We start from the raw sequence: 11,452 nt of genomic DNA, 5'->3' as shown, positions 1-11,452 counted from the left end.
AAAGTTGACAACAATGTTAATGAGTAGTTATTTAGTTTAGCGAGTAACGCTCAACTGAGGACTGCTAACCAGCAGTAAACTAAAGGAAATCTTCAGTGCTGCCTTGCAAGATCAGGCACTGTCTATTTCCTGAAACTAATCGAAGGTCTCATGTGACGAATTGGGGAAAAACAAAGACCGATTTCAGACCGTTTAAATATTTTTGACAGGCCCTGACTCGGATAGTTCCTATGAAATGTCGTAATGTTGGAATCGTTTGTGTTAATCGTAATACTGTAATGGGAAACTCGCATGGGAAATGTTACAGTCCAGGAATTACGCTGACCCTTTGGGAACACGTTGGCCTAGTTAGCAGGCGGCTAACGTGGCTATCAATTTCTGTAGCGGATATTTGATTTACTTGTGAGAATATTTACTGCAATCGAATTTACATACAAAGAATATGGATATATTTTGAAGAAACTGATCGATCACTTATGGTTTTAACGGTAACGCTACGTTGTAGCGCAAGCTAGTAACTGTCAGCTATCTTAGCCTCATGTACCGTATGACGTTTTCACTGGCAATGAACAACTCACTGTTCAAACAACCCTTAGTTTATTTAGTTCATAGTGCGCATGGCTTTAATTTTTATTGAACAATGCAGTGTTTAGTTTGGGAGCGACATCGCGCAGCTCTCGTTAGCTAACCAACGTTAACGTTTGGCTAACGTTAGCTAGCCAGCTTATCCTTAGCTGTCAACACGAAACGACAGTGCAAAACTAACACTGCATCTCAGACCGTGGGCAGAAAAACTCAAAACTGATCTACACCACTCCGTCCACTGGTTGCAGGATTACTGTGCAAGTGTGAGATCGCCTGACCCACCCTTTACCAACGAGGGGCTCGAGAGTGCGATCGCAGCGGCAGCTTCACAATGAATGTCGTTTGTTTACGCTGATTCCAGAGTTGCCCCAAGCCCCTGCCCCCACAAGGTATCACTCCGCACAACACAAAATATTGAAAGGGAAACATTTAATCCACTAACTGGTGCCTAAATGACGCAGTGGTGTCGCACCAAGTGCGATAAATAATTACATTTCGAGAATGAAATGCATTTCGATATATTCTAATACGAACGTTAAAAACGAACTACATTCCGCAATAGGGCTTCTTCACTTTGCTTAAAATACAGGAGGGTTACATTGTTTTATTGATTCTATCTTTGACTATCTGGTGAGCAAATAAAAATAAACAGCGCTGCGCATGTTTAAATATTTTTTGTTTGCTCGTCTGGAAACAGTAAGTCGCTCGAACGTAATTATATCAACTTGTATTTTACAACTCGTAACTGTGGACCCTGAATTTGTAAGTAGTAGCGGCCGTAAAAATGCCCGGGACTGCTTTCTTGGTGTAGATTACGCACTCTTGAATGACTACTGGATTGCCCAATCAGAAAATACATTAAGCTTAGCAACAGCAAAGTTGTCCTCTACTCCAATCAACAAAGAGATGGGTGGGCTTTATGTGACTCAAGATCCCACCATCTGATTGGTTAAAAGGCTCGTCGCTTATAGTGGACTTGTGGGCTGTGTAGTTTAATATGGAGGTCTACGCCAAAGCTTCACTTGAATCAAAACAGCATGTCCCACAATCCACCGAGGGCTACGAGCAGTAGCATGCGCACGAGTGGAGGCGGAGCTGCTATATAAACACGAGCTCCCTCTTCTTGAGCAGCACACTGGATACTGTTGTGACGGCGGAACGCAGTCTCTGGGTGAACGATAGCACAGTCAGCATCGAAACAGTTAATGGTAGTTAGCGTCAGTTGCTCTGACAAACCCTTGGAGGAGTAACAAGTGTTTACTGTTAGGAAGTTCACTTTTATTTTGTTTTCATACGTCAAAACTCCTTGGCGACTTTGGCTCAACTTGGAATAAGTATATTTTTGTTCAAATTAAGTTTGACACCTTTTAACGAACATTGACGCTCAGAATTAAGAGCACGGACATCGTTTAAAATGTGCTAAACTGGAACCAGTCGAGCGGATCGTCAGGATGTCAGAACCAGCGGAGCAGACCCATCACCTGAAAACTTCAGGCAGCCCATCAGGTGGGAGCAGCGGAGAGGCTTTGGAGCATCTCCCAGCCAGCAACCATGGCGGACCAGAGAACGGCGATAGGGGGCGACAGAGAGTGCAGAAGCAGCAGCAGCAGCAGCGGGCGCAGAACTGTAGAGATATCAACACAGGCAAGTTATGGCAAATGAAAGGCGGACAGAGGAAGGTGTGTCCCGCTCCAGCAGCCGGAAACGACCTCCAGAAGTGCCCGGTTTTAAGTCAGCCCCATGGCGACAACAATCACGCCCCGCAGGAGAAAAACGGGGAAGACACGCCGCTAGAGGAGACTTTTAACCGGGTGCGAGAGGACAGTTTGCACATCGACTCCGACACCGGCTTAGATGCGCGTCTGGGCAGAAAGAGGCACAGGCGCAGGACCTCCAAGAAGAAGCGCACCTGGAAACCTTACAACAAACTTTCCTGGGAGGAGAAGAAAGCCCTGGAAGAGAAAGAGACTGCCAGGGCTTCACGGATGAGAGAGGAGATGTTCGCGAAGGGACTCCCGGTTGCCCCTTACAACACCACTCAGTTCCTGATGGACGAGCACGACCGGGAGGAGCCGGACCTCAACACCGAGACCGGGGCCAGGCGGTCTTTGGGGGTCGGGGGGCGCATGGAGGACACCGGCAGCGAGGAGGACCTCTTCGACAACGAGGAGGAGGACGACGACGACGGCAGCGGCGGAGGCAGCGACGGCATCGGGAGGCCCGGGAACGCAGGTGGGGAGTTTCTCCAGAGAGACTTTTCCGAGACCTACGAGATGTACCACGTCGAGAGCCTGCAGAATATGACCAAGCAGGAACTGGTGCAGGAGTACCTGGAGCTGGAGAAGTGCATGTCCCGGCTGGAGGAGGAGAACAACCGGCTGAGGCGCGCCATGGAGCCCGGGGGTCTGGCCGCGGAGAGCTCCCAGGTCCGGTTCAAAGAGATGGAGCGAGAGGTGGAGAGACTGAGAGCCCAGAACACGGAGCTGATTCTGCAGAGCCAGCTCAGCAACGACAGAGGTCAGGTCGCTACGAATTAAAGGACTCGAGTCAAAGCCGAAATCCATTTGAATAAGGTAAAAAAAAAAAGAAAAAAAAATACAAAGCAAGACGTGGGACTACTGCATTTTTTTTAAATTAAAAATTTGTCATCCGTTTTCTGTAAACGAAATTTGAAGTCCTTGCATTGCGATGCAACACTTTTCTTTTCTATTCGGACTGTAAGCGTCCCTGTTGTATTTCTTAGATTTCAATAAGAAATGTACATATTTCAAAAGTAAGATTCTTTTTTATAAAGAGGGGGTATTTAACAGCAGCAGAACGTTAAGTTTGTTTTATCCGGTTCAACTTCATAGACATACAATGTTCCATTCTTAATTTTGAAAACAAAGTACGTTGCATTTTTTTCCCCCCTTTCAGAAATTCAAATTACAGCCAGTTCGTAAATGCCGTTTTGCAGAAGTAAACTCCACATTTTAACAGCTGTGTGTTCACATTTGTTCAAATAAAATAAATAATAATAAAAAATCCAATCCAAGCTGTCATGTGTCGTAAAAGCCTGCTCCAAAAACACAGGAAGTGGTTAATAAAATTTGCAGTGAGGAACTGCTGTCCGTGGCTTTTGTCAGACTACTAATGATCACAAAGCTTCTTGAGAGGCTCCAGAAGAGACATCTGAATAGGAAGACTCAGCAGACTGTTGACATCCAAAAAGAGGGGGGATGGGATATGGAGGCGATGCTCTTGATGAAGGCACTCCGAGTTAAATTTATCAAGGTCTATATGCAAAATATGCAACGGGTTCATTCTCTTTTATGATTCAGATTCAGATAGAGATCAGAATCTAAACATAACGTTTCTAGAGCTGTTTTGGTATAATGGTGTAATGACTGACTGTGATGCAGCTGATCTTTCACACAATGCATAAATGTGTAACCACTCCTGTGTAAATATGTTTATATATTTTATTTATTTATAAAAAAAAAAAAAAAAAAAAGACCAACTACTTTAGGTGAAGTTCAGAGAATCAGTGCCAGAGGGCTGGATTTATCTGCGGCCTCCAGAGGGCGTCATTATGCTCCCATTTGAAGCGCTGTATAAGAAAAAGCCCTTTGCAAAAAAAAAAAAAAAAACCTCTAAAAGCAAACGCGTGAAGACTTAAATTTTTAAACATAGTTCTGTTTATTTACATCATATAACCTTGCTTTAAAGCACACAGCCATGAGGGGAAATGATTCAGGCGGACAACCTTTTAGTCCAGTCATATTAGTTATACTCAAAAGCAATTCCAAATGTACACAATACAATATGTTACATATTAAGATAGTATGTACAAAAATTTAAAATACAACAACGAGACATTAGGTAAAATCACATTTCAGACACCAACTGCTGAGGTTTCCTGTCGACGCAGTCATCTTTAGGAAATTGGATGCTGTCTGGCATGACCTAATGCAGTTTTAGGTTTTAGGGAAGGGCTTGGTTAGGTGTACCATATTCACACACTGTGGATCACTAGGCAAAGAGAGATGACCTCGGTTTGTTAAGAAAAAGCAGCTGAGAGAATGCCATGCCTCTTCCCTCTTAGCAGCAACAGTATTAGCTGTTAATGCCTCTGCTGAAGGCAAAGAGAGTGCATAGACGCGTCCTTGGCTTAAAGTGTGCTTCTTTTTTTTTTTTTTCTCTTTTCCCCCAGCCTCTCTGTTAGACCGCTTGTATTTAATGTACACATCTTTGGGTCAGTGCCTTAGTTATACTATCAACCACAGTAAAGGAGGGAGGAGACCCAGAAATAACAAAAGGAAACGGAAAGATAAGAGCAGACATGGCACCGCAGAACAAAAAACACATTCCAGAAATCAGGCACTTGGAGGAAAAAAAAACCTTGAGGTAAGACTAGAACTTATCTACCATCGTTACTCTTCACTGGGTTATTTGATGAAAACACGTCTCCCTCATGACATTTTCAAGCCGCCTCCTGTTTGTGCCATTTTTTGTGGTTCCACTTTCGAGAGAGAAACAATGGACTCACGTTGGCCGTGTTTTCATTTCCTCCAGTGTACCGTTTCCCCAAGTCAGGGAGGATTTATTAGAACCTGACCTTATGGAAAACTCCTCCTCGTCATGTAACCCCGGGGTAATAAATGTGCTGACAGATGAACCCTCAGAGGGGAAGTGATGAAAACGCAAAGATCCCAAATGAGAGAGGCGAAAACGTAGAATGCATTGCACCATATTGTGGCAGTCTGTTAAACACTGTCGAGCTTCTTCTTCTTCTTCCGTCTCTATTACAGGAGAGGACATACGTGGTCTTGGGCTCTGTAAATAGGAGCAGATCTTGCCCAGTAATCCATGAATAACAAAACAAATGATGAGGTCAGCCATCAATGTGCTGAGCTGCCTGCAAACTGTCCAGTATAATCTAATAATTACCAGATTACATTTCAGAAAGAGCTACTAGATGGTTTTGTGCAACTTGGATGAACGTATAGTCGCTGGATGTTTATTTCTAAGACTCGTGAGAGATCTTCTGCACAGTGCTGTGTATCAGAGAAAGGCCATCGTATGAGGAAACAAGGAACGGGTTTATCTCAGCTCCTTTGAACAGGTACGCCCAAAAGGTGAAATCACAATAAAAGTACTTTTTTTTTTTACTTTAATACAAAATATATATATAATATCTATATATATATTGAATATAAAACAAAAACAAAAAAAAAAAGAATATATTAAGGGAAACATTTCAAGTAACATCTTGAAAGAAATGACTTGTGCACCTGTACGCACATTTTTGTAAACCATAAAAAAATAACTAAAAAAGGTAAAAACAAATATGATAACATTATATTTACAAAGGTTAACTTAACAAGGCTTTGTACAAATGTTACAAAATTGTTCAACACAAACACCGGCACGCTCAGACATGATGACGTATATTCTCGCGCAAAACACACACAAACATTATTAACAAGTAGAAGGAGGCGACTGTATCTTGACGGGTTTGTCTTTTCGTTTGTTTGTTTGTTTGGAGACTAGTTTTACAGTGGCTGTGGTCAGGGAAGGAGCAGATCAGGAAGACCGACGTGGACAATCAGGGGATTTCCCTCTTGAAATTGTATTTTAGTGGACTGGTAAATTGTCGTGAGTGTCTGTCTCTTCCGGCTCACTGAAGTAGGTTTAGAAAAATGGAGTTCTAATTAATGTTAAACCACACTTTGACAAGAAGCACCATTCTCTCAAGAACCAGAGAGAGGGCTCCATTTGAGGCATCCTCCTCTGGTCGCTTGAAGGCATTAACCCTTTAATTTAAGTCGTCCGCGAGCCGGGGCAGGAAGGAAGAGAAGACAGGAAGGATGCTCGGTTATTACTCAAAGGAGAATTCTTGGCTGTAACATCGATTGTGATGAGGTCTGTTTGTGTCTCTGTATCATTACTATAAAAGCACACGTATTGGAAAAAAGGGGAGGAAAAAAAAAAGCTTTGGCAACACTGGAATGCCCCTTGCCATGCACATGGAGCTTATCAAAAAGAAAAGGGTGGTTTTTGACCTGTCCTCCGCGGAGCACCTGGCAACTAACCGCGGCTCCGTTGATGCTGTTGCCGGTTTACTGACCTGCAGGGGGTCAGCAGCTCGGGCTCTTTTCTTGGAGAGGAGCTTGGGGTCAGTTGCCAGGGCTCACAGGTACTGGTGGAATCTGGAGGTGGGTGCTTGACGTGCGGCCGGTCCTTGGTCGAACCTGTCCGCATCCCGAGGCAGCCCTTGTGTTTTGACCTGGTTTTGGCTAATGGGAGACAAAGGGAAGTCGGTAACAGTCAGTGGGGGTCTCTTGTCGGACGTCTCGGTCGGGGAGGCCACCACGGTGTGTCTGCGCCAGGCCCGCCTCTTCCTGCGGGTCTCGGGCGACAGTGGCTTTCGCAGTCCGACGCTGCGCAGGTCGTCGGCCGAGCCCAGCAGCCGAGCGCGAACCTGCTCAGCCAGGGATCTGGCGCCCGGGCCCGTGGGCGTGAAGGAGGCGGCCTCGCTGGGAGGCAGGGCGGGCTTGGGCCGCGCCGGCCGCACGCTGTCCTGGCTGCTGCCTGAGGAAGTGTTGGCCCTGGAGCTCTCCTTGCTCCCTCTCGGAGCGCCTGCTGGCCCAGAACCGGCCCCCTCGCCCTGAGCCACCTCAAACAGGTCCAGGGAGCGAGCCTTGGTCTTCTCCGACTTCTTCCTGGCCAGAGTGTCACACTGGATCAGCTTGTGGGAGTTGAAGGAAGGCCGCGAGTGCAGTCTGTGAGCAGTGGAGGAGGAGGAGAAGGAGGAGGACGAGGGCGTGGTGGAGCGAGCCCCTCCTTCACTCCTCTCCGCAGGGTCGGGCGTGTGCGCGAGGGGGGCGGGCGGGGCGAGAAGGTTTGCGGGCGAGAGGACCGGGGGTTTGAAGTGTGTGTAGAGGAAGCTGCGCGGGGCCGCCGGCTGCTGGGCGTTCACGGGTGCGGTCGGGTGTTTGTCGGGTCTCTCCTGGGTGAGGGAGCGCGAGGCGAAGCCGCTCTCGTTGTCCGTCTCGCTCACCAGCTCGCTGTGCTCGTCGTCCGCGTCGTCCCCCCTCCCTTCCGACCCCAAGCTCCGCCCCAAGGTGGAGAGGGTGGAGTAACCGGACACAATGGAGCGGGCGTCCTCCGGGGCTCGCCACCTCGGGCCCTTCACCTCTGCCTGCGCCTCCTCCTCGTGCAACAACGTGGCCGCCTGCCCTCCTCCGGCCTCCTCTTCCTCTTTGCAGCACGGCCGACTGGGCACGGCCGCCACCATCTCCTCTTCTACCTCCTCTTTTACTCCGCCTTCTACAACTTCCTCATCGTCCTCCTCCTCCTCTTCCTCTTCTTCTTCCTCTTCATCGTCGTCCTCCTCTCCCTCTGCCCGAGGAGCAGTGTCTCCCACTGGCGACTCTGCCTCCTCTTCCTCCTCTGCTCCCAGATGTCCGGCCTTGATTGGCTCGTGCTCGGAGTCGTCGTCGGTGCTGCTGCCCACGCGGCAGGCATTGTGGCGCTTCCTGCGTTTGCGGCCCGTCACAGCTGACATAATGGACAGAGTCAGGAAGTCCTTAGCTGTGAGGTCCTTCTTTGACCCCCACGACCCCTGATGAAGAAAGAAATGTTAGTGTACCACTCTGATATGTTTTTTTTTGGGGAGGGAGGGGGTTAACCTTGGCCCATGTAGTGAGATGTTACCTTTGATTTAGCTGAGTCACTGTTGGTTGAGTCTGGGGAAAAGGAAATAAAGATGTCAGTGGGTCAGTTAACAAAGGGTCAGAACAGTCACGGTGGAGGACACAGAGGCTTTTGGTGCGATCGTCATTTTTGTTTTAAAGGAAAGACCCGGAATAAATCACAGAAAACTGCTCCTGCACTGCTCCCTTTCCACTGCTCACACTTTATTACTCTTATGTTACAGTGGAGCGAGCGTTTCTCTTCCGCTGTAGACGGGAAAACACCCGCTGCAGCTACATGTGCTGGTGGAGTCACAGCAAGCTCGAAGGTTTCGGTTCACACTGAGCAGTGCAGCTGCAGTTTTGCGTCCTCTTTCTGATTGGAAAAAAAAGGCAAACTCCTCCGATCAGGCTGAATTCCCCCTCTGCGTCCTCGGACCGTGACTGGGAAAAACACAGTGATGGGCACACTGGAGCATGTGCACAAGAAACAATGATTGGGGAAGCAGGGTTTTGTTTGTACTGCATTAGGAAACCACGGCACACGCTGATGACATCACCAAAAACACAGATGACATCAGTCAGTGACAGAAGCAGAAGTAATCAAGAGTGTGAAAGGAAACACATTCCCGCAAACACAAACACACTGGTTCAGCTTTCACTAATCAAATAAAACACGGCCAGATCTATCGGGGGGAGGAAGGGTGGTGAGGACTTCTAGGTGGAGCTGCTCCACATGAGCATCACGGAAGATTGTTTTGTGCCAAGCTAAGAGATGGGGGCTGCTTAGTCTTTGTATTATGGATAAAATATTAAAAAATTAAAAGTCCAGTAAGCTTATTTCAGGTCAGCTATGTCGACATTGTTCCCAAGACACGGAGCAGAAGATTCCCTCCAGTTTAACAACAGATTATCAACATCTCAGGTGTCTACAGATTATCAGTACTGTGTTAACAGCAAGCCATTCGAGTTATTATATATCATCGCTGAGTGAATAGACTCTGAAAGCACATCTGAAGATGAGGGAACCAGGAACTTGTGCTTCACTATATTCAGAAGTGAAATCTATTTAACTACTAATGAATAACCTGAATACACTTTTGAATTGAACGTTGTTGTGTGTGGTTAGTGCCCGTGAATTCAGCGAATTTAATTAAAGTTGTGGCGTAATTTGACTTCACATTATGAGGTTGATTATGTTGTTAATTATTAGATACAGTATGTTGGTGCCACATGAGCGGAAGCAAGATGCGGGCGTGAACACAAGCATGACGCACTCAGGATGCATTTGAGATTCGATCACGGGAGTTATGACCACACACTCTTTATTCCTGTTGCCGTTTGAGAGGACGTTACTCTTTGAGTCACCAGCTTAATAGGGTGGCTGCTGCCATTGTGCTCACTTCAGCTGCAAGAGGCAAAGCCTGTGCCATCTGGAAGCTTCACACAAAACGATTTGTATTGAAATGTGGCGTCGAAATGTGGAAACGGCACCACCTAGAGTCCGTCAAGAGCTAGAGCGGTTAGGGGCCTGATGACTGGCCTGCACCGACTGAAGTTGCCTGTAGGATGAGTGGAGAGCAGTGTTTGACATTCAACAGGGCTTGTTGTCTCTTAATGACACCAGTTTGCACTCTGGTGTCAGATACAGAAGGTTTAACAGGCGGGGAGCATCCAGTCATCCATTCATTCATTAGTCAGACCGGGGCCGACACTGAAGTGACACGTTTTCACAGAGACCTCACTCTGACACTGAGAGGGAGACGCTGACTTCTAGGAGGGTAATGGAGACCATGGAGACACAAACCATAACCACCGCTAACACTCCGTCTCACACCCATTATTTCACTTTCACAATACGATGCACTGTCACACATACACACGCACACACATATTGCCAGGGGAGTTCCCATCCTACCGCAGTGGCTGCTCCACAGGCTCAGCTAAGAGAAGGAAATGCAGAAACGTACAGAGAAAGTGAAAGATGAGCAACATGGAGGGAAATAAAAAGGTCAGCAGAAAGGAGAGAAGTATAGGCACGCTATCAAACACAGAAAACACTCCAAGTGCTAACGCGTGTCATGTCTCATGCTGCGTTCCAGTTCTGTAGGAAAGTAGGGAATTCTTGCTTTAAAATGGGACAGACTTGCAAGGACCCACAGTCAGGTGAGGAATACAGCTGTCTGACTTCAGGCTCATAACTACAATTCCTCAGAACAGATTAAAAATCTGATCGAAACTCAATGTGACAATTTCTATTAACTTTCTTAGAACAAATTACCCTGACACGTATGGGGGAATTTCCTACTTCCACATTTAAAGGAAACGCAGCATTAATGCCAAGGCTACTTGCAGTAAATGCTACTTGCCACATTGGTAGACACTAAAAGCTGTGAGCTCACCTGAGGCCTCCCCGAGCAGACCCGTCCTGCCGATGTTGGGCAGCAGGTGGTCGATGTTGGGGGCGGGCTGCACGTCCTCTGTGTCCACCGGCGTCTGAGGACACACACACACACATTTTCTCTGATTTAGTCAGAAGAATCTGGCACCTCATCCATAAACTGTAAAACGTCACTAAACCCAAGGAGTGAAATATTGAATAGGTTTTTATTTCTTTGACTTTATTACAGGCTGACAGAAGACGGGGCCGGGAAGAACTGGGGACGTGGTTAGCATGTCAATGCCTATTTCAGGAGCACATCAACGCGTCATTAATTCCCCTAAATTAATTCTAGCCAGTAAATGTAGCAGCTGCTGCATTTGGAAAATATTAGTTTATAAAGCAGGTCCACATTCTAACAAAGGTTAACACACTGTAAACATTTGAACTTAATGTTCAAACGATTTCCCAGGAGTCGGTGACTTGCTTTTTATGAACTATGATCTCCCTGTTGAGATGAAACCTCATTTAAAATGACACTGCTACTGTACATAACATTTATTTTTTTTTTATTTTGAAATTATCTTTCCCGCTTGCAAAATTTTCTTTGGGTCTTGTTAATGAAAAAACAAATCTTTTTTTGCAAAGGTGAAAAGAAGTTGTTTCACACTAACTAATTAAAGTCTACAACAGTATAAATAACACTCACTGACAACATCATTAAACATACCTTCTCATCCTTGTCGAGTTCATCAGTGAAAAACCAGTTGCACTACAAAAACAAAGAAGAATTGATATTATTATATATATT

General features: G+C 46.4%; 2 protein-coding genes across 12 annotated transcripts in view; one reads left to right on the top strand and one right to left on the bottom strand.

Moving 5' to 3' along the window:
- Positions 1-1,707: 1,707 nt before the first annotated feature.
- hexim1 (HEXIM P-TEFb complex subunit 1) lies at positions 1,708-3,614 on the top strand. The gene has a single exon (XM_047571688.1). It carries the CDS (start codon positions 2,037-2,039, stop codon positions 3,120-3,122), a length of 1,086 nt encoding a protein of 361 aa, XP_047427644.1. The 5' UTR covers positions 1,708-2,036; the 3' UTR covers positions 3,123-3,614.
- A 630-nt stretch (positions 3,615-4,244) lies between these two features.
- The window catches only part of arhgap23a (Rho GTPase activating protein 23a), a 56,868-nt gene continuing 49,660 nt past the window's right edge, over positions 4,245-11,452 (bottom strand). For all 11 annotated transcript variants that reach the window (XM_047571685.1, XM_047571676.1, XM_047571678.1 and 8 more), the window contains 4 exons: positions 11,372-11,413; positions 10,664-10,757; positions 8,284-8,315; positions 4,245-8,191 (listed from right to left, as the gene is read on the bottom strand). In XM_047571685.1, the coding sequence (XP_047427641.1) occupies positions 6,758-8,191; positions 8,284-8,315; positions 10,664-10,757; positions 11,372-11,413 (1,602 nt within the window). In that variant the 3' untranslated portion in view covers positions 4,245-6,757. The remainder of the gene's footprint in view (positions 8,192-8,283; positions 8,316-10,663; positions 10,758-11,371; positions 11,414-11,452) is intronic.

The sequence above is a fragment of the Mugil cephalus genome, chromosome 20, assembly GCF_022458985.1.
Source record: "Mugil cephalus isolate CIBA_MC_2020 chromosome 20, CIBA_Mcephalus_1.1, whole genome shotgun sequence".
Taxonomy (NCBI): Eukaryota; Metazoa; Chordata; class Actinopteri; order Mugiliformes; family Mugilidae; genus Mugil; species Mugil cephalus.
The sequence above is the reverse complement of the archived record's forward strand: the minus strand, read 5'-3'. Positions and strand labels throughout refer to the sequence as shown.

Bases quoted from the DNA above. Each gene is read 5' to 3' on its own strand.
- hexim1 (XM_047571688.1), top strand. From the start codon at position 2,037: ATGTCAGAACCAGCGGAGCAGACCCATCACCTGAAAACTTCAGGCAGC.